This window comes from Coenobita brevimanus, chromosome 91, assembly GCF_032717465.1.
Source record: "Coenobita brevimanus isolate Jiangsu-jjx chromosome 91, ASM3271746v2, whole genome shotgun sequence".
Classification (NCBI taxonomy): domain Eukaryota; kingdom Metazoa; phylum Arthropoda; class Malacostraca; order Decapoda; family Coenobitidae; genus Coenobita; species Coenobita brevimanus.
This window is the reverse complement of record NC_137044.1, coordinates 16,043,045-16,065,730: the sequence shown is the minus strand read 5'-3', so window position 1 is coordinate 16,065,730 and position 22,686 is coordinate 16,043,045. Positions and strand designations below refer to the sequence as shown.

The 22,686-nt window shown below is 43.1% G+C and overlaps 1 protein-coding gene across 1 annotated transcript in view; it reads right to left on the bottom strand.

Moving 5' to 3' along the window:
• Window positions 1–22,686, bottom strand: part of LOC145411865 (protein turtle homolog B-like) — a 149,737-nt gene that overhangs the window by 13,964 nt on the left and 113,087 nt on the right. The window contains exons 8-11 of the mRNA XM_080281824.1: window positions 16,390–16,520; window positions 10,122–10,281; window positions 7,322–7,491; window positions 2,363–2,486 (exon numbers count right to left, since the gene is read on the bottom strand). Coding sequence (XP_080137950.1) covers window positions 2,363–2,486; window positions 7,322–7,491; window positions 10,122–10,281; window positions 16,390–16,520 — 585 coding nt within the window. The remainder of the gene's footprint in view (window positions 1–2,362; window positions 2,487–7,321; window positions 7,492–10,121; window positions 10,282–16,389; window positions 16,521–22,686) is intronic.

The window sequence follows — 22,686 nt, the reverse complement described above, 5'->3', positions numbered from 1 at the left end:
CCAGTCCAGTGAAAAAGAACTATGTCATCAACAAATCCATCCAAGACTGTTCAATACCTAACTGTTTGCTTTAAGATAATTCTTTCGTCATGGTAATCTAACTACATACAGTGTCCTCTAGGCATGTATTGGCTAATTCTGACGAGATAATTTCATTGTTGTACACCTCTCTTTATTAACTCTCTTTATTGTAACTTTCCGGCTTTTCTGATGCACTTTTGTTTCTGCAATTGTCTTCCTGTTTCAAAAAAAAAATACAAAAACTGGATATGATTTATGTTAATACATCAGAGTGTCTTGATTTGAAACATGTGAATATTATTTTTAAAAATATGCATAGGTCTGTCAGTATACAGTGTTGCATCCCATATCTTATGTGCTGCGGAGACGGCTCAATGCCCACACATTTTGGCTGCTTCGTGATGTCAGTAAGCAACCATGCAATCAACGGATGGAAAAATGCACACACTATAATGCATGAAATGAATTCCTGGACGTAGAACACTAGGTAAGGTAGACACTGGTGATGCTCAACGAGCCGTCCCCGTAACACGCGATAGTTCTCTAGCCAGTGGCAAGAGGTATGCAATATGTGTATCGCCCCCTTTAATATGATAACTATAAAATAAAGCGACAAGTATAAGTCCACGAAACTAAAACAACGACCAACATTATCAATATAACATCAATCAGGTGAGTATCAGGCAAGAATGTTTCATCAGAATCAAATTCAGGTCAGAGCAAGCAGTGGGCCTGGAGGGAAATAAATGCCGGAGCTCAAGCAGGAAGAGGAGAATGAGGGGTATGAGAAGGAGGAGGAGGAGGAGGAGGAGGAGGAGGAGGAGGAGGAGGAGGAGGAGGAGGAGGAGGAGGAGGAGGAAAAAAAATAAATACGAGACAGAGGGAAGGACGAAATTAGGGTGATTACAGTAAGGACTGCAGAGGGTAGGAGCATGGGGAGTGAGGAGATAAAGATGACAGAGGAACCTACGATGTGGAACAATGACGACGAGAACAGAAATAGACAGCAGGAGGAGTATTCACTGTTACAATGAACTAAGTATACAGAAGCAACGACTATCAGTAACTGTCCACTGTCCCCTTGTATCTTCAAAGCCTTAATTTCTCTTTATTTCAAGTTTAAAGGGCACAGAAACTCGCTGTCCAAATGTCAGATGTGTCTTTGGCTAAAATCCATTTCCCCCTTGTCACAGTTCATTCAACAGTATAAATGGGGACCAAGATACAACATCGACAGTTGTGGGTTATATTCTACGCGAAGACAGCGACTTAAAAAAACTGACTATGCCTTAATGACTCATCTTCTTCCTACATCTCGAACTTTTCCATCCTCCCACCTATCGAACCCTTCCCCCCTCCCTCCCTCCCTCCCTCCCTCTCTCTCTCTCTCTCTCTCTCTCTCTCTCTCTCTCTCTCTCTCTCTCTCAGCCTTCATTCTGTAGCTAACGTTGCCTTCTCATTCTGCCTTTTACTCATCCCTTCTCATTTTCTGTTCTTTTTTTTTTCCCTACCTTCCACGTAAACCTTTCGCCGCCTCCTTCCACCTTCTCCTTCAAGTTTTCTCCTCTCTTTCTTCATAACAGACTTGATTACTATGAAAACTTATTAGGTGCTCCAAATTACACCAGGTGTATTAACGTGGAAACCAGAGACAATAACAATGCAATAATATTCTCGGTAAGAGGAAAGAATTGCAATAAAAAACAAAGACGCAACACCACAACACAGCCATCCACCTCACCACTCACTAGATTAGTAATAGGAGGAGGATTTTAACTGACCTCCACACTAAGGTTCAATACAGGAGTTCAACAAAGCAAGAGTTGCCTCATTCTGCTGTAGAGTAGTATCTAAGTGTCTCTGAGAACCATGGCATGAATTTAATGGCTAATAAGTAACTGTTTGACGGTGGATTTGTAAGAGCGCAAGTGAGAAGGTTGCTTCGTTATGAAAGCGCGCGCGCACGCGCACACACACACACACACACACACACACACACACACACACACACACACACACACACACACACACACACACACACACACACACACACACACACACACACACACACACACACACACACGTAATTTAATATCGATCCTTCAAAGTGCCTAACGTCACAACCGAGACACAAGGTCCAAAAAGGTGGCGTTTTTCACGTAGGAGAAATAAAAACAGCACTTGGTTTATGTGTGACACCTAGAGTTGTGCGATGAAATTCAAGCAACTCTTCAGTCACGGACGATGCTTCTAAATCATTTTGACATTTGGAGGGCGCTTGTGGTTGCCTATTAATCTTACCGTGAACCAAGTCTTGGGGTAGACTTAGTGAAGAACATACCTGCAGGGATGATAGCAAACGCACAGGGCACACTCTGCTCGCCGATGGAATTGAAAGCCCAGCAAAGCAGCGTACCATAGTCCAGATGGCTCTTCGGAGCGTAGCTGGCCACTGATGTCTGGCCCTGAAAGAATAGTGCCGTGTCAAAAAAAAAAAAAAAAGTATATAAAACGAACAAATATACAAAGCTAGTACAAAAGAGACTGGTGAAGGAGAGTAAGAAGAAAGTGGATGAAGAGTTTGGGAGGAATCTGAGTGTGAAATGGAGGGAGAGTAAGAAATTGTTTTGGAAGGAGGTAAAGAAAGTAAGGCAGTGTGAAAGGGGAAATAGTAGGAGAGTGAAAGATAGGAATAATAGATTGTTGGTGGAGAAGAGAGAGAAATTGAGGAGATGGAAGGAGCACTTTGAGGATTTGTTGAATGTAGAGAGTGAGAGCAGTGTGAGTATAAGTGGTTGGGGAATGGCTGGGAGAAGAAGAGATGAGAGGAGGGAGGAAGAGATCAGTAGGTCGGAAGTAGTGGAAGCGATGAAGAAGATTAAGCTGGGAAAGGCCCCAGGAATTGATGGAGTGTGTGGTGAAATGCTTAGGTATGGGGGTGAGATTGTTGTGGAGTGGATATGGAAGTTGTGTAGATTGGCTTGGGAAGAGGGAAGGGTTCCAGAGGACTGGAAATCAGGTATAATTGTTCCTCTGTACAAAGGAAAAGGGGAGAGAGAAGTATGTGGTAACCATAGGGGTATTTGCCTTCTTAGTGTGACTGGTAAAATATATGGTAGAATACTCATTGATAGGGTTAGGCATATGACAGAGGAGCTAGTTGGAGAAGAACAAGGGGGATTTAGGAAGGGAAAAGGGTGTGTAGATCAGATATTTGTTCTAAGATGTTTAGTGGAGAAGTATCTAGAGAAGGGAAGGAAAGTGTACGCTGCCTTCATGGACTTGGAGAAAGCTTATGACAGAATAGATAGGAAAGGTATGTGGAAGGTATTAAGAATATAATTGGAGTGGAGGGGAAATTGTTGAGTGCTGTGAAGAGTATGTATGAGGGAGCTAGGGCTACGGTGCGAGTGGATGGTGAGCTGAGTGAGTTCTTTGATCTCAATGTGGGACTGAAACAGGGGTGTGTAATGTCTCCATGGCTGTTTAATATATATATGGATGGGGTCGTAAAGGAGGTACAAGGTAGGGCAGTGGATGTGGGGGTGGCCCTAATGAATGAGGGTGAGATTTGGAAGCTTCCGGTGTTGCTGTTTGCTGATGATACAGTATTGTTGAGTGAAGATGAATGGGAGTTGCAAGGTTTGGTGAATGAATTTGGGACAGTGTGTAGGAGGAGGAAGCTGAAAGTTAATGTAAACAAAAGTAAAGTTATGGTGTTTGAGAGGAATGAAGTCACAGAGTGTGCAGTGAGGTTGGATGGTGAGGATATGGAGAATGTGAGTGCATTCAAGTACTTGGGTAGTGTGATGAGTAAGGATGGAACTTTGGGGGATGAAGTACGTGAAAGGGTACAGCAGGGAAGGAAGGTTGTTGGCACACTGAAAGCAGTGATGAGAAATAGGGAGGTGAGTATGGAAGTTAAGAAGTCACTGCATGATGGTATTGTGATCCCTACCCTGACGTATGGAAGCGAGGCGTGGACCTTGCAAGAGGGGAACAAGTCAAGAGTGAGAGCAGTGGAAATGAGTTACTTGAGAGGAGCATGTGGAGTGACATGGAGGGACAGGCTGACGAATGAAGAAGTGAAGGAACGTTGTGGGGTAGATGTGGATGTGGTTGAAAAGATTAGGAGAAATACACTGAGGTGGTTTGGACATGTGGAGAGGATGGAGAATGAAAGACTGACTAAGAGGGTGTATGTAGGTGAGGTGGAGGGAGGGAGAGGGAGGGGTAGACCGAGGATGAGGTGGAGGGATGGAGTTGAGAGGTATATGAGGGAGGGGGGGGGTGAGTTGGGGGGAGGGGAGTCAAATGGTGGGTGACAGAGTGACTTGGAGGCGTTTTGTCTGCGGCCACCCTTTGCGGGATTAGGGCGTCGGGCTATAGATAGATAGATAGATAGTACAAAAGAATTACCACACCCCTACGTACACGTGAAGAATGCACATATGCCCCTAGTACAAAAAAGAACACTCACCTAGAGTATAACAAGGCAGATATAAATACATCTCTAGTGTAAAAGCATACATACACAGCCGTAGTCCAAACAAAGAATACGTAAACATCCATAGTATAAAAAATTATACACACACCCCTTTTACAAATGCCGGATATTTGCATACACGCCTTGTACAAAAGAATATACACACAACCCCAAAACAAACATGTAAATTAAACTAAATAACTATAAAATCTGGGCAAGCTTTGTGAAGATACAGTAGTATGAGGCGGTCCCTGGTGTTGGGTATTAAAGGACCATATGGAATACTAACCTGACAAGAAAGTCCTAAAAGGGCTCCCAAGCATAAAACAATACAAGCCTAAGAGAACGTGACAAAAGGAAGGCGCTAGGGATGCTGTGTAAAGACAGTGTGAGGCAGTCCTTGGTGATGGGTATTAACGTACCATGTGCAAAAATATAATAAGGAAGCTTCGTTAGAAATACTCCTGAGGTGGAGGGAATGCAGGCCTAAGAGTGTGTGAGAGAGGGAAGGCCTGGGGACGCCGTGTAATGATAGTGTGAGGTGGGTCTCTCGTGCTGGGGAGTGGAGGCAGCCTTGCAGCCCTACACGGTCACCTTGCCTTGGGGACCACAACCACAGGGAAGGTCAAAGGTCATACAGAGGTCATAGAAGCTCAAAGGAAACTGACGCTACATTTAAGACAGTGATATGTAAGCTACTGTATCAGAAACAAAGATTACATTTAAAGGCAGTGATAAGTAAACTTTTCCATTAGAAACAAAGCTTTCTTTTAAAAGACAGTCATTTTTAAACTCCTGAGTCCATGTTTAAAAGACACTGATATCAAAACTACTGCATTAGAAACGGGTTATGTTTAAAAAACACTGACATCTAAACTATTGCATTAGTGATTTTGAGGATGATGGACAGGATAAGAAACGCACAGATTCGTAACGTATGTGGAATATGGAAGTCAGCTGATGAAAGAGGGGAAGAAAGTGCTAAGATGGTATGGTCACGCGGAAAGAATGAATGATAGTGAAAAGGGAATGTGTAAGTGACTTTGAGAGTAGGAGGAGGTGTGGAAGGCCAGGAAGAAGGTAGATGGATACTGTTTGTGAATGTGTGAATTGGCAAACTATGGACGCTTGCTAAATATAAGAATTGGCACTGCTAAAATGAATGGATGAACGGATGTACGGAAATGCACTTGGAATAGGCTGCACTCTTTCTTCAACCAGGAAATTAACGGAATGGCTCTGTCCCAAAGGCATTATGAAACTCCTTTTGTGTGGATCTTTTGGCCTATGAGGTGGGGTCAACTATTTCGAAGGCCTGAAAGAGGAGTGCATGGATGTGAGGGCCATTTTTATTTGGTTCCGTGTCGATAGTTCACCTGTTTTTATACTTTGCTATTTCTGGATCCGTCCCACTCAAAGTATGATACAGGGTTAAAGTGATGATGATGATGATAACACAGCATCACTAATGTTCCACAGAAAGGCTGGCCAGTGACTGAATAATAATGTACAGTTTCAAGCAGAGGTTATCTGTTGCCACACTGGTACTGGTTAGGAAAGAAAAATTATCCTGAAAAATAAACAGCATATTTACAGATATGTCAGGAGGCGAGGGTTAAAGCTGACACCTTGGCCTGACACTCTTGCCTCACCTACCCTGCCTCACCTGGTCTGCTGCCTCAACTACCCTGCCTCACCTGGTCTGCTGCTTCACCAACCCTGCCTCACCTGGTCTGCTGCCTCACCTAACCAGCTGCCTCACATACCATGCTGCTTCGCCTACTCTGCCTCACCTGGACTGCTGCTTCACCTACACTTCTTCACCTGGTTTGCTGCCTCACCTATCCTGCCCCGGCTGGATTGCTGTCTGCCTACCATGTCTCAGTAGGACTGCTGCTTCTCCAAGCCTGTCTCACCTAGTCTGCTGTCTTACATACTCTACCTCACCTATCCTGTCTCATCTACCTTGCTTCACCTGGTTTGCTTCCTCATCTTCCCTGCCACACCTGAACTGGTGTTACACGTACTCAGTTTCACTAACCCTGTCTCACCTGGTCTTCTGCCTCACCTACCCTGCCTCCACCGCCTCATCTGGCCTGCTGTTTCACCTACAAGCTGGGAGATGTTTCGTAAAATAAACTGCAACAGCATACAACTGCCAAACTGCCACCTGACAGGACAAATCTAGGAGTGAAGAGACAAACCTGACAGTGACCTGACAGTGACCTGGCAGATGATTTCCGGTCTCTGTATCATTTTCTGTATATTTTTTTTCTCAAATCAAGGAAAGTCTAGATATTCTTTTTTTTAAATCAAGGAAAGTCTAGGTTAGGTTAGGTTTATTTCCTTAGTATCAGGTTAAATTAGTTTGTTAATTATTTAGGTTCATCTGTTAGAGAAGGTCATTTTTAAACTACTCAGTCACCCGTAAGTGGACTGGTAGGACGGTCGTATTACCATAGCTCTTTCACTTTAACCTGGCCCATATTATAGCCCCTTTGTAGGCTATTTCACGTAGCTCAGGGGCAGAAAATGACAATGGTACGGCTCTACGTCTTTCCCACAGAACTTCTTCATGATGGCTAGCACCACATTCTTGTGTTAATCTGTTGCAGCAGCTCAAGCATTGAAGCTAGAGAGATGGCAATTTTAGGCCAAATTTGATTAAATAGAGTATAATACACGGATTAAAAAAAAAAAAACTCAGTTATGATATACCTCCCTTTCCTTGGGGGAAGCAGCCTAGGTATATAGATAGATAGATAGATGATATGCATATCTGCGCTTTCATAAAACGACAGATAAAGGACTGACTTGAGATGTAACAGCGGATGCAGGAATGGGCAGGTGTTCCGAGGTATTGTTGAAGGTCCATCTAAACGTGACAGGTCCAGGACTCGCCTCCACCTCGCACGTGACGCTGGCAGGCTCGTGCAGCGCCGTACCGTAGATGGTCTTGCTGTGGCGCCGGCAGTATGGCTTGTCTTTGGGGAAACAATGAAAGTAAGTACGAGTATACAATCATCCCATTTATCTTAATCATCATCATCACCCATGAAAGGAAGGATGCATAATCTTCACTAATCTCATGTTCAACCTGTAAAAATAAATCTTAATTATAACATGGGGTTCATCATCACCATCATCACTATCATCATAAAGACCTCCTTTCCCACTTAAGGATGGGATGAGATTCTAAGGATGAGGTTTTAATCTTATGAATCTGGAAGAACTGTACTATATCATATAAACACTTAATTCTGAATCATGAATCATCCAGGATAACTCACATCCCAACTCCAACAAGAATTATGACAGAAAAATGCTTCATTATATCATGTTTACATTTTCTTCTTCACCAGGAACTTGTACAAACAATATGCATATCACACATCTGTATATCTAAGGTAAAAGGAAAAAGTGCCCGGGACTCGGTTAGTTAGCCGAGAAAACTTTACTCTTCTCCCTCGACTTTTTGTCTTTCTGCCTTCAAGTTTGTTCATAACTTTTGCAGCAACACAGTTTGTGGAGAACTTCGTCACTTGGCCAACTCTTGACTCAGTTTGTCTCCCCAGTGAGACAAAAAACAAGCGGTATCCTGGATGTTGCATTTTTTCTTATTCTTGCACAATCAGCTGCATAAAAACCTTTAATTTCCCCCCCCAAAAAAAAAAAAAAGAAAGCCAACCCCATTTTACTTCCCTTCGAGATGTAGGGGATCGAGGTTAAATTACTGTAGCCCTGTGCATTTATGATTAGATGACGAACCTAGTCCCTTGATGGCATTACCGTGATCGAAAAACCTCCACCCACCTCTTAGGGACCGAACCAACAAGGCCGTCGCCCTAGAGCATTCTAACCACCAGACCATCAAGTGGTATTTTTATCTGTGGATATTTTTGTATCAAACTCCAATACTCGGGAGAAAATTACGTGACACATCGACCTTGCTGTTGCTTCACCTCTTTACTGCAGTGGTGTCTTTTTCATTATTACGTTTCCTGATGCTTCTTTCAAATTCGGGAAGAACCTTTAATAATGAATGAGTTAATGAAGGCTATATCTAACCCCCGCCCCCCCTAATGAAACGTCTCTCTTAAGCTTAATGTAACAGTGTAGGAATAGGAAGAATAATATAAGACGTCCACGGGTTGAAACGGTTAACTAAGCATTGTTTCGCAAGCCCTTCAACGCAGACTCACAGACATTAGCCAACAAACATGTTCCCCAGACAGTCAGAGAAGTAAACAGTTGCTGAAGGCGAGGATGTGAACCAACTGCTAAGCAAACACAAACACCGCTGACCCCTGAATTTATACACGGAGTAGAAACACACACACACACACACACACACACACACACACACACACACAACCTCTAGGTGACTGTGTGCAGTAGATATGTTTTCTTCTTATGTACACGTATACAAACATGGAATATGAGCTTATTCTGCACGACAAGTATCACAACGTGCTAACTTTTTTGTAGCAGGGGTAGAAAGAAACACAATAAAATATTCCTGAGAGTTAACCCCTTTCATCTGACGACTTTATTGTCTTTATATTATTATCTCCGCAACGACTTTGGAGGAGGTTATGTATTCACCTATGTTTACCTGTCTCTCTGTTTGTCCAGGCGATATCTTCAAAAGTTCGTACTGAATTTCAATGAAATTTTGTGGAAGGTGGGCCATGGGCCAAGAAAGAATTGATTTAATTTGGGGCGGATCCTGATCCACCAATGGCATTGGCGGAGGTATGCCCTCTCTGGGTGCTTTTCTAGTTCTTGCTGCTAGCAGACGATTCTTATTCCTTTTAGGAGATGTGCCTAGTGGTGAACGAATTAATGAAGGCTACATTTACCCACTCCAGCTCGGAAAAACCTCTCCTAAGCTGCACAAAATCGTCTTAAGGTAGCAAGAACTGAACTGAAGTGTACGTCATCATACTGAAGGGGTTAGAAGGTGATGTTAAACTTTATGATACTTCGGTAAAACAAGTGACTGCCCTTCCAACCACCACACACTATATAGTCTCATACTTTCCCAGTCTCCATTGGCTCTATATGGCTGAACCAATTCAAGCTATTTCTATTTCTTTTTCCTCACTACATCCACCTACACATCAGATTCTTCACGAATCCTTATTGTCTATCCCTTTACCTAACTTCGCACACACTTCCTAGGTAACTTGCTTTGAGAGTTCTAATTCCTGCCTTATATCGCTGAAGCACTGTCTATCACTACTCTACAATAGTTTTATACCGTCTTTGCTTGCTATTTCCAATCATACAGAACTTAGAGATGCAAGTATGTGCTGCTTGTGACCGAACAGCAGTAATTACAAGTATTTGTAAACATTATCTAGATCTGTTTTCAGTCTGCGTGTTGTGGGAAGCTTCACTGCTTACTTCTTATCATAATTCCCACCGAACGTCGATGATAACAAGAGAGTCAATCCAACAGTTAAAATAGCAGAGTAAAAAACCACATGGTGACAAAAATGTATTTTTCCCTAGTATCCACTCTGCATTTCACAGAACAATTTAACGAAGGAAAACTAATATTCTTTCAAAATACAATCAGACAGTGAAACGAAATGAAAAACTAACTCACATTTGACTGACAGATGCACGGGCTGGCTCTCGCCATGTCCCTCAGTGTTCCTGGCCCCACAGGTGTAGAGGCCGGCGGCATCCCTGGATATTCCCTGCAGTACAAGTGTCTGGTTCTGCACGATGACGCCCCTTGTGGCCTGGTACTGCATCGGTACTCCCTGGAATACAATATAAGACTTTTAACCCCGTGAAACAGGTGAGAGTCCTTTTTACCTCACTACTGCTGCTGCGAGATGAAAATTCAGTTTAGGAAAGGTCTCGTGTGATGTAAGTATACACATCTTTTACAGAGTATTAAAAATCACCTAAGCTAGGTAAAATTACTTGGGAACAGCAAGAATTACATAAAAATGTAATCGTAGTGAACGGATTGTGTGTGTGTGTGTGTGTGTGTGTGTGTGTGTGTGTGTGTGTGTGTGTGTGTGTGTGTGTGTGTGTGTGTGTGTGTGTGTGTGTGTGTGTGTGTGTAATATCGTATTTCTTGTATCCTTAGCTTTTCGTGTGGCTCTAATATATCTTCTTATAATTCACAGATAAATCTTCACATACTTATCAACGCCTTCAATCCGCTTATACATGCTACCTCCAAATGACCTTCCTCAGTCTTAGGAAGAGACCCCCAGTAGCGAAGGGGGTTACAGAAGGCTGCATCTAATCCCTGTAATTCGTAAGGTCTTCCACAAGTCGAGTAAAACTGTAAGGATGTCGCATGAATAGAACAAATATGTCACCGGAACGAGGTGGTTGATTCTTGTTTCAATTTTTCATTCAGCTATTTATTTCTCTCTGCTTGTAATCCTTTGCATTTCTCTTAACTACATTCTTCTCACATTATTTTGATCTAAAACTGTCATCTTTCCGTCTTGTAACAACAGATTACCTCTACAAGTTTACGCTGGTTACGAAGAAGTGCTATGAGAAAGATGCAGATCCTAAGAATGATCTTTTTCTGCCACTCGAGCTACTCGAAACAAGCTGTAAAAAAGAGAGCCAGTTGATGGTGAAAAGAGTATAGTTTTTTCTTCCCCTGGCATGTGGACATATGAGAACAAATGAAAAGCCAGATAAACTCTGCTCATACACATTCTCGCTCAAAAGACTAAGAAAATATACAAGTTTTAGAAGTGGGGCAAGAATTAGGACTGGGAGAGGTATTAATAAATTCTCCTTTCTTTCATTTATTCCTCTCGTTTAGTCATTACATATATTCATCAGATATGTCCCTCATCTCCCCTATTTTTCTTTTACTAATTTCATTTCATGCCTAATCCTCTCTTTTTCTTCTCATTACTCGTGTTTCATACATCCCCATCCCCTTTCTTGCCTTTCCTTTTACTGATCTCACTCTTTCATCTCCCATCTCCTCTCTTGCTTTTCCTTTCACCTAGTGTTCATAATATTGCACTTTCTCAATCCACATGCACTTCATCATTTTTCCTTCAAATAGTTTCTATTTTTTTTTCTTTCCTCTCTGATTACACATTCACTCTCATGATTTCCACTTAATTTCTCACAACTTCCACTCTCTCGTACGACATTTACTCTATTGTTTTTCCTCTTATTCGCTGCTTAATTTCCTCATATGTAATAAACTAGTTCTCTACTTATTTCGATATCTATGTTCCTTGGCATCCTCTCCTTGCCTATTTAATATAAAGCCTTTTTCCTCTCTTCCTTCTCTCCATCCCACCTCCGTCTGCCTGTCTCTCATCCCCCCTCCCCTCCACTGCTCCTTCCTTCCTCTCTCACACTCTCACTTCATCCCTGCCACTTTCCTTTAGTTTGTCACACCTCTTGTTTCTGTTTCTGTTCCTCAGTCACCCTTACATATTCTCTCTCTCTCTCTCTCTCTCTCTCTCTCTCTCTCTCTCTCATATCGGAGCCAGCCCAGCTTCACCCGAGAGATGTTAGCTCTCATATTGACTCTTCTTACTTTTCTATAAACTTTTTTTTTTTTTTTAGTCGCGTCCCAGCCTCCTCTCTTTTATGGGCGCTCTCTTTCATGCTCGCCTCTTTCTGTGCTCTTTCTTCTCCTACCTTCTTCTTCTTCTTCTCTCTCTCTCTCTCTCTCTCGCCGAATTTTTGCTACTGTCTCTGTCCTCTCTTCTTTTTATCTCATGTTGTTGTTCGGTCTTTGTCCTTTACACCTTTTTCGTTTCACTCCATTGCTACTTTTAACTTTTGTTTTTATTCCCCTCCCCCCCCGTCTCTCTCTCTCTGGCCCTCTGTCTCTGTCTGTCTGTCTCTCTCTCTCGCCTGCCTGCATGTTCGTCGTCTGTCCGTCCGTCTGTCTGTCTCTGTCTGTCTGTCTGTCTGTCTGTCTCTCTCTCTCAGCTCCTTTTTTCTCTCGTATCCTACTCAATTTTCTCTCAAGCGCTAATTTCTTTGTGCGCAATTTCACATCTCACGCCGTCCCTCATTGTTTCTCTCTCATCTTTTGGTTCTCTTTCCAGTGAATTTTTCCTTGTATTTTCTGCTTTTCCTCTAGCGGTCGGTGTTCTCTCTTTCCCTGTCTCATTCTCTTAGTTCTTTCCACTTCTCTTTTCCTTTATACTTGTGTACCTTGTCTTTCTCCTTAATATATTTCTTTATTTTGAGACCAACCATCCATTCACCCCCCCCCCTTTTTTTTTCTCTCTTTCAATCCAGGCGACGTCAGTTCAGCTTATTTTTGCTACTACTAGACCTGATTAGTTTATATCTAGTGGAACTGAGCCACTTCCACAATCTGAATACTAAATTTGGGTTTCATTAACTTCAATGAGCCTTAGTTATGATGTAGAAGCAAGTCTCCTTGGTTACTAGTCAACACTTCAGGCTAACTACACGTGGCCGCTAGCTGAGCTGAAAGGGATTAGAGATCTTTGTCAGGCTACAGCACACGTGCTATACATGATTCTATACAACATAAAAAAGGTCTCTCATACTAGCAGGGTTAATAAAGGCTATAGCTAACTTTCCAGGTCGACATCTGTCCCAAAATATATAAGCTCGTTAGGACAAAGTAAAAAAAAAAAAAAATGCGTTATCGGAGTGAAATTATTTTGGAACTATTGTATCTATATTTATCTTTTCAAGCTCTCTTCTATTACTGATCGTTGCTCTTCTCTCCAATCTATCCTCTGGTTCTTCTCTTTTATCCAGTCTCTCTCTCTCTCTCTCTCCCTCTCTCTCTCTCTCTCTCTCTCTCTCTCTCTCTCTCTCTCGTATCTAACATACCGGTATTACAAATAGTTTATCTTCTCTAATGTTCTGTGCTCCTACTCGTTCATCCATTAAATCAATTTTTCCTTGTGTTATCTAACTCTCTTCTACCACCAAACTTTCTCCTCTCTTTAATCTCCTTTCTCCCCCTCCTCTATTTTTCTTGTGCTCATTTCCATTCCTCAACGTCCTAAGTCTCTTCAGGAGCCAATTTTGTGTTCCTCATCTGCATTATTCATCCTCATCTTATCACCCACTTCTTCCTCCATTCCCTGCTACTCCACCTCTTCCCCCCCCCCTCTCCCTCCTTCCCTCCTCTTTTACATTTCTCCCTGTCTCCCTTCTGCTTTTCCTTTAGTTTACTCTCTCTCTCTCTCTCTTGCATTATTCATCCTCATTTTATCACCCACTTCTTCCTTCATTTTCTCTCTCCCCCCCTTTTCTCTCTCTCTCTCTCTCTCTCTCCCTTCCATGTTTTTAACGGAGTTGTTATCCTGCCTTCCCCTCTTCCATTCCCCCACTTTCCACTCGCGATCATCCTGTCTTTCTCTCTCCATTTCCTCCATTTTCATCTCCCTCATCCTTACCTCCACCTTCTTTCTCTCCCTCCTTCCCAGCTTCTTCCTCACGCCCCCTGATTTTTCCCTCCTCCTTTTATCCATTTTCTACTCGTTCTCTTCCTGTCTCCATTTCTTCCATTTTTCTCGCCCCCTACCTCCATTTTCTCCTCCCTTCACTCTACCTTCCTCTCCTCCCATCCCTCCACGTCCGTCTCCTCCCTTCCCTCCACCTCTCTCCTTTCCCCTTTCCTTCACCCTTTTCTCCACCTCTTTCTTTTTCTCCCTTCCCTCCACCTACTTCACCTCCTCCTTTCTTTCTTCCTTGTCTCTGGGCTCCCTCTCTCTCCCTTCCCTTCCACTTCCCTCTTTTTTCTCCCTTTCCTTCACCCCTCCCTCTCTTCCCTCCACCTTCCTTCCTTCCCTCCTCTCCAGCTCCTTGTCTCACTCCCTCCTGACGCTCGCCGGTTGAAGCATCATCTCTCCTCAGGTTAGTCTCTCATCTTTAGCTTTCCTCTCGTCGCATCTCCACCTCTCATCCTTTATAGCTTTACTTTACTTTTTTCTGAGACACTGGAATGACTATTTAGTATCTCAAGCTCCCCCTCCCTCACCATCTCTCTCTCTCTCTATCTCCCTCTCTCTCTCTCTGTTCTTCATCCTTTCTCTCTCTTCTCTTGTTTCCATCCTCTGGCGGTACCTCTCTATCCCCTGACCTCATTCCATCCTCCGACCAGCTCTTCCTGTCTTTCCTACCTGAGCTTTAATGTTTCTCTCTCTCTCTCTCTCTCAAGGGAAGGACAACTCTTGTACTCTATTCTCCTAACACCAGGAAATTTTATTCCTTTGAGAGAGCCTGAGTACTTTGATAATGGTACCTATAACTCTATCATAGTAGGGACGAAACTACTGTTGTGTTTCGGCTTACATATTTTTTTTTTTTTTTTAGAATGCGTCGTTGGAGCCTGTGAAAGTTAATAATACTAAAATCCCTTCATGGCGGGGATAACTGTAGCATTCCAGAGTGTTAATGAAGTGAGAGATCAACAAGGAGAGTGTATGACCATAAGGTGGAAGAGGGAGGAGGAGACCAAGGATGAGATAGAGGAATGGAGTAGAGGGGTATAAGAGAGATAAGGGGGTGTAAATTGGGGGGAGGGCAACGAAATGGCAGGGGATAAGGCGACATGAAGGAGCTTTGTTTGTGGCCTCCCCTTACGGGATTAAGACTTCTGGTTATAGATAAACAGATAGATCAACAGTATGGGGAAGGCGAAGGATCAAAGACTTTCATTTCATTTTCTGTTTTTAGGCTGGCCAGATGGGGTACCAAGGTGGGTCATTAGAATACGTTGATGAGCCCGTCCAACTTTTCTTGTTACGGTGGGATTCAAGGTGTCCAGTCCATATAGGCTATTTAATATTTGTAGATGAGCTGTCATTCCCCTGCCTCGTACGTGTATAATTATTTCATATTTGTGGATGAACTGTTAATATTCACCTACCTCGTCCGTGCATAGTATTTTCTTGTTCGTGTATAATGTTTTACGATTCTGGATGAGCTACTATGTTTACCTACCTCGTCTGTGTATAGTAGTTTACATTTGGGGCTGAGTTCTAATATTTACGTATCTCGTCCGTGTATAGTATTTTCTCGTTCTTGTATACTAATTTACACATAGCACTAGCCGTGTGTGTGTCTGTGTGTGTGTGTGTGTGTATTTTGGGCAGCCGAAACGAAACATTCAAATCACACCAAAATTGGCATAAAAATCGCAAAAAAATTCGCTGATGTGAAAAAAATTGATCCCATCACGACTGAAAAACTTATACTATATTTAATGAGCGATCAAAGTTTGACCAAAAAACGCCGCTCCCGGGGCCCTGTCGGTTGCCGTGGCCGTGTGGTTAATATCTCGGACTTGCGTGCGGACAGCTTGGGTTCCATTCCCGAAGCTGCATATAACACGATCAATTGGTCAGCTGCAAAAAATCCAAGACAACGTGAGACTAGAACAGCACATAAAAGGACCATCATGGGCCCTTCGATGTCGCCTTGATGGCCGATAGTTACAACGTTAGACTAGAACAACACATAAACGTGACTAGGATTACCTGAAATGATCGCAACACGCGCGCGAAGCGCGAAGAAACGAGTGAGAAGCACAAGGAAATGAGTGCGAAGCACGAGAAAGCGAGCGCGCAGCGCGAGAGCCCTCCCCAGGAGCAAGTGCGAGAGGGCCCGAAGGGCCCACGAGCACTTGTAATATTCTATATTTGTGAATAAGCTCTCGTATTCGCCTGCCTCGGAACAGTACAGGTAAAAAATTCATTTAATGTTTCACCCCTTCTGCTTTTCATGTTCCTCAGCTGTATAATATTACCAAATGGCAGAAGCGTTATACATTTCTTTGCTCATAGATGACTAATGTATGTGCTGAATGTGCGCCGTACTCCACACAAGGGTGAATAAGCCCTCTTACCCTTATCACTATCGTAACTTACATTGTGGTGCCATGTGACACGCGTGACGACTGGATTGGCGTTGATGTGACACTCGAAGTACACGTCGTCTCCCTCCTTGATGTTTTCGGGGTCCAGACTGCTGCCCATTTGGAGGGTGACTACCGGCTGGTCTGTGGGGGAAGGGGTCAGCGTTAGTTATACTCTCCCTACATTAGCTTGGCCGGAAACTGCTCCATCTCCATCTCGAATCTATTTACTTATCATCTATCTATGTATCTATCTATTTGTCTGTCTATCAATTAATCTATCAATCTATCTATATATACAGTAGTCAGACGCCTTAATTTCAAGAAGTAATGCCACAAACACGCTGTCTCTTGTCACAGTGATAAAGATACTCTATATAAATATCACAAGTGAATTTTTGCACATGCAGTATACTGTATATGGAAATATGATGGTACGTAAGAGGAGCCACAGATCCTAAGAGAACATAGCTCTGTTAATTCAAGGCTTATTTCTATCAGTAAAAAATAAAATACAGCCCTGTTCATTCAAGACTTACTCCTGTTGGTAAAAGAGGGGACAATAACGCAGCCCTGTTTATTCAAGGATACTTTTTGTTGGTACAGGAGAAATAATACAGCCCAGCTAATTCACGACCTATTCTGTCAGTAAAGGATAACACAAAAAAGCCCCGTAATCAAGGCTGTTTTCTGCTAGTAAAGAAGAAAAAATTATACAACCTAATTAATTCGAGCTTTATTCCTGTCAGTAATGGAGGAGAAAATAAATTATGTTAGTCTTCGTCATATTACTATTTACACAGCCAGAACAGACCAAATTTAAACTAGTCGAGCTCTATTGTTCCTTTTTCTCTTCTCTTCCCCCGTAAAAGGCTATGGATGTAAGTGTACTATTTCCCCAAGCATAGATTATTCTTTTGGAAGAAACCGAGGTAATTTTTCGGTAATGATCTGAGGCTCTATGGGGCCTAATAGGCGAAAACCGGGACGGGGTGGAGTTGGAGGAAGAGGGTGGAATGTGGGAAAGAGAGTGCAATTGGGTGGAAGAGGGGGAAGGGGTGGATGGGGGTGGAATGCGTGGAAGGGGGTGGAATTCGTGGAGGGGGGTGGAATTCGTGGAAGGGGGTGGAATTCGTGGAAGGGGATGGAATGTGTAGAAGGAGGGGAAGAGGTGGAGGAGCTGGAAGGATTAGATGGGATGAATGTGAGGTGGAAGGTGGAGTGAGGATGAAAAAAAGGAAGGAGGAGGTAAGGAGGGAGAAGAAAAAATGAAGGGAGAAGGATGAAGATGAGGCATAGGAGAATGAGGCGAAGGATGGTGAGGGAGAATGATGCATATGCGGAGGAAAGAGAATGAAGGTGAGGAAAAGGCCGGACGCTGAAAAGGAGGGAGGAGACTGAACATAATGAGAAGACTGAAAGTGAGGTGAGAGGGACTGAAAGTGTACGTAATCCTAGTCGTCAGAGGATGAAAAACTGTTTATACTGTCTCTGCTAACCACTTGGCTGCTACGGATATATTACCATACTATTTTCAAGGCAACGTCAGAAGATTTTATTCAGCTAGACGAAAATTTCCAAGTACAATATTCAAAGGGTTGAAAAGTACATCTACTGCCCCTGTCACTCCTAGAAATCACTAAGATACTCTATTCAGGCAAACAGCACCAGATGATAAGTTCACCTGAATGAAATCCTATCGTACACTATACTTAATTTGCGTTAGCTCTCTCACGGTCAAGACTATTCTAGTATTCTAATCCAACTAACGCTAGATGATGTTATTTATCTAAATGAGCCGGAGGGAAGTGAGCTTTAACGGCACGAGGCAGTTTTTGTTGAGATAATTGAGTTGTACCTGTCTTCCCATTCCCCTAGCCTCTTTCCCTTCAATTCTACCTATTGTGCCTCCCTCCTTCCCACTCCTTGCGTCTCCTTCCTTCCCACGTCTCTTGCTTCTTTCCTTCTCACTCCTCGTGTTTCCTTCCTTCCCACTCCTTGTGTTTCCTTCTTTCCCATTCCTTGTGTGTCCTTCCTTCCCACTCCCCTTCTTCTTTTTTCTTACTATTCCTTGTGACTCTTTCTTTCCCACTCCCTGTGCCTCTTTCCTTCCCACTCCTTGTGCCTCTTTGCTTCCCACTCCTTGTGCCTCTTTGCTTCCCACTCCTTGTGTTTCCTTCCTTCCCACTCTCCTTGTTTCCTTCCTACCCATTCCCTTGTTTTCTTCCTTCCCACTCCCTGTGCCTTCTTTCGTTCGTTCCTTCCTCTTCTCCCTCCTTCCATTTTTCCTTCTCCCTCTCTCCTTCCCTCCTGAATTCCCTCCTTCACTATTTTATTTTTCTTCCCGACTTTTCCCTTTCTGCCTCTTTCGCCCCATCTTCTCTCTGTTCCTTTTTTGCTTATAACTCGGCCTGTTATTTACATTTACCACCACCTGTCCTTTCCATCCATTTCCCTCCACTTTTCTCTCCACCATGTGCATTAATCTCTTTCCTTTCTCTCTCGTTCTCTCCACTTTCTCTTCGCTTCTCTCCACTACTCTCCCCTTTCTCTCACTTCTCTCCACTTTCCCTCCACATCTCCACTTGTCTCCACTTTCTCTCCACTTCTCACACATTTTCTCTCCACTTCTCTCTCTCACTTCACTCTACTTACTACCTCCCGGTCTTTTTGCCCTTTTCCCTCCAGCCTTGCTTACTGCTTTCTCCACTTTTCTCTCCACCTCTTTATTCTTCCTCCTTCCTTTTGTTTCCTCTTACTTACCTTCCCCTCCTCCACTCTTCCATTGCTCCTTTCTTTCCGCTGTCCACCCTGCCTTTACTACTCCACTTTCCTTCTCTTCAATTCCCATTTTCCCTCGCCGCTTCCATTCTTTCATGCCTCCTTGCTTTATGACTGTCCTCCATCCCCCTTGCATCTTTACTTTTGTTCCTTTCTAGCTCCTTTTCTTCTTTCCCTCTCTTTCATCCCCCCCCCCCAATTTTCCGTAATCCTCTCTCTTTTCTACTCCTCGTACCTCATCATTTTTATTCCCCTTCTCCTTTCTTCCACCTTTTTTCTGTTGTCCTCGCGATGCCTTGCTTTCCGCTTCTCTCTTCCTTTATTCCCTCTTTTTACTCCATTGTCTTCCATGGATTTTTATCTCCAGTTTCCTTAATTTCTTCCTCTTTCTTCACTTCTCCCCTCCCTCCTTTACTTCTACTGGCGTCTGTATCTTTTTATCTCCACGTTCCTCCTTTGCCCCTTTCTTCCATTCTTCCCTCCCACTTTGTCTTTCACCTTCTTCCATTTCTTTTGATCTCCACTTTCCAATTCTTCACCTTCCTCTTTCTTCCGGTCTCCCTTCCACTCTATTATCTACCATCCTTCGTCTCTTTTTATCCTCAGTTTCCCCCTCTTCCAATCCCTGTTCCTCTTCCTCTCTTTCACTCTCTCTTTAATCTTTTTCTTCAACTGTCCTCCCTATCTTTTAATCTCCACTTTAGTTTCTCCCCTCCTCCTTTGTCTCCTTCCGTCCTCCACCTCTTCTGATCTCCACTTTCCTCCTCTTCCACTACCCCTTGACCACCATCCCTCCCCACCACCTCATCGTCTACTGTTCTCCTCCCACACACAATGGCTTAGCCAGCGTTCCAGCAGAGCCTCACAAAACCCACCGAGCCTCTGAGAACAAGCTTTTTCACCACGCAGTTTCACTCTCTCCTTGTTTTCCGACTGCCATTCTGACCCACGGACCCACAGAACGCCCAAGCCAGACCGTGGCTGATGTGTTATGGTCTTATCTGTATCATCTCTAGCTTTTGACCTCTTTCCACGAGTTAGAAGTGAGAAAGAATGCTGTGTTACAGGATTGTTAGTATTACCTCTCTCTTGGTTTCTTACTCTGAAGATATTAAGAAAACGGGCCGACGATGTACTACAGTTTTATGTGCAGGCTCTCATCTTTCTCGATCTCTTTCCTAAGTGCTACATACTAAGTTACAATTTTCTTTATATCGTCTCTCCCTCGGCTTCCTTCTTTTGGAGCTAGAAAGGCAAAAGTCTGATGTCTTTGAGCTTTTGCTGCAGTATCTCTCTTGCTTTCTTTCCGCATGCTTAAATGCATCGTAAGAGAAGATATAACACAATACCATAACCAAATGGATTACATTAACGTAAGTAACGGGAGACCACGGCACCATAAGTCGAGACATAGCACCGTAAGGTAAAAAAGCACCATAAGTAAAAAGACACAGTACTGCAGGTACAGGAAGACAGCACTGTACATAATGGGATTACAGATCGTAAGTAAAAGAAGACATATCACTGTAAATAGAGGGACACATAAAGCCCAAAGTACTGGAGGTGTGACACGTACGGACTGTTTCGTTGCAGCTGCCTAGCCAGAAGATTCTGTTCAACTCAGAGAAATCCTATAGTTCCTTCACCCTAACCCAGCATAGACTTTCGTCTTTTTGCATCTTATTACTAAAGCTCTACATCCCTTCAATAGCACTTCTTCGTGACTAACGCCATATTCCAGTGTTAATGTACTGCTGCAACTCAGGATTCATGATGGAAAGACGGCAATTCTATGCCAAGTTAGACTAAACAGGGTACAGCAGCAAGGTTTCAAATATTATCACGATCCACTCTGTTGGTAAACGAGGGAATTATAATTAGGCTACCACCAGACGATTTTTTTCTATCGAGAGAAATCCCATTAATCAGACGGTTAAACGGAAAGGAAAGACCTTGCGTTAGAGAGAGAAAAAAAAAAGGTAAGATGCTAAAAAGCTGAAGCAAGTATTTTCATCGTTTCTGCAATCACTTCCATGATAAAACCTTTACCTGAGTTTTCAGTCCTTCTTCTATCCCTGTCCTTATCGCTCTCTCTCGTTTTCCTGTTCACTTATTATAAATTCTCTCTCTCTCTCTCTCTCTCTCTCTCTCGCCATTCTCACCAGCGTGTCAGTATGAATTACTTAACACACGGTAAATTTCCCTCGGTCTGATGTTAGTGGCTATACAAACGTCATCTAGCAAGGCGCAGTAATCTGACCAGGTATTTAAAAAAGACCTTGATCAGTTTTCAGTATAAAGAAGTCTCCATAGGGCTAGATCATAGGTATCATTTTTTGGTCTTATTTTTCACTTTAACCTTCACTCCAGTTTGCTTATGAAATTTTGGGTAATTAAGTGAATAAAAAGGTGTGCACAAGTAGGCTACTCTTACACAACTCAATTCCTGGGAAAGTTTATGAATGTAGTTCCCGGACTGGAGTGGCTGGAGTGCCTTTGTACGTTCACGGGCTTTTTTGATGGAGAAAAACTCTCTAAGGTTCTTCAAAGATTAAAGACAGGAGTGGATGTTAGATTTTTATACCACAGTGACTATCTATTCATCAGCTCACGCACGCACGCACACACACACACATGCACGCACATGGATAAGAATGGGAGTTGGATTAAAATATCCATATTATTAATGTTCGATTCTCTCACATCAGATGATTGGTTTCACGAACATCTGTTGAATATTTTAAAAAGTAGATAATCTCTTTATATATTTTGTCCAGTTCTATTTACTTTTCTTGCACTGCGGCTCATCCGGCATGGAGACACTGACCTACAGATGCACTGGTGGACTGCTATCTTATAAAATGAAATGAAACTAGTTGCTCATTAACGTGACTCGAGGGAATTTTAAGCAACAGCAACCTTCATCATCTCGGTCGCAAGAACTGAGTACAGACTCAGCTGATGGACACAGTCCCACCACTTTTGGGAAAAAAAAAATGAACATCATTCAACGACTTGAAGAAAAAAGTGGTACGGCATAATAGTTCTAAATTTCTTTCCCTCCCAGCTTTTCCACATCTGAAAAAGTAAAACGTTTACCCCGCGGCGCGTCATCAAAACTTATGATAGGCTGGCGACTGAATCATCTCAGGAGGAAGTTAAGACGTCAGTATTTGAAGGTTCCTGATGAGAGAAATTCCTGGCCATCTCCTCTATCAGCTCCGTGTTTTTAGTTGGTATGGGAGGCTTTGTAGCACCTCTTCCTGAGCTATTTTGTGTGTGTGTGTGTGTGTGTGTGTGTGTGTGTGTGTGTGTGTGTGTGTGTGTGTGTGTGTGTGTGTGTGTGTGTGTGTGTGTGTGTGTGTGTGTGTGTGTGTGTGTGTGTGTGTGTGTGTGTGTGTGTGTGTGTGTGTGTGTGTGTGTGTGTGTGTGTGTGATTGGGTGCGTGCGTGAATGCGTGCGTTATGCGTGAGGTCAAGGCTGTTACACATGAGAATCAGTGCCAGTTTGCAAGAATGGGTGGGTGAAT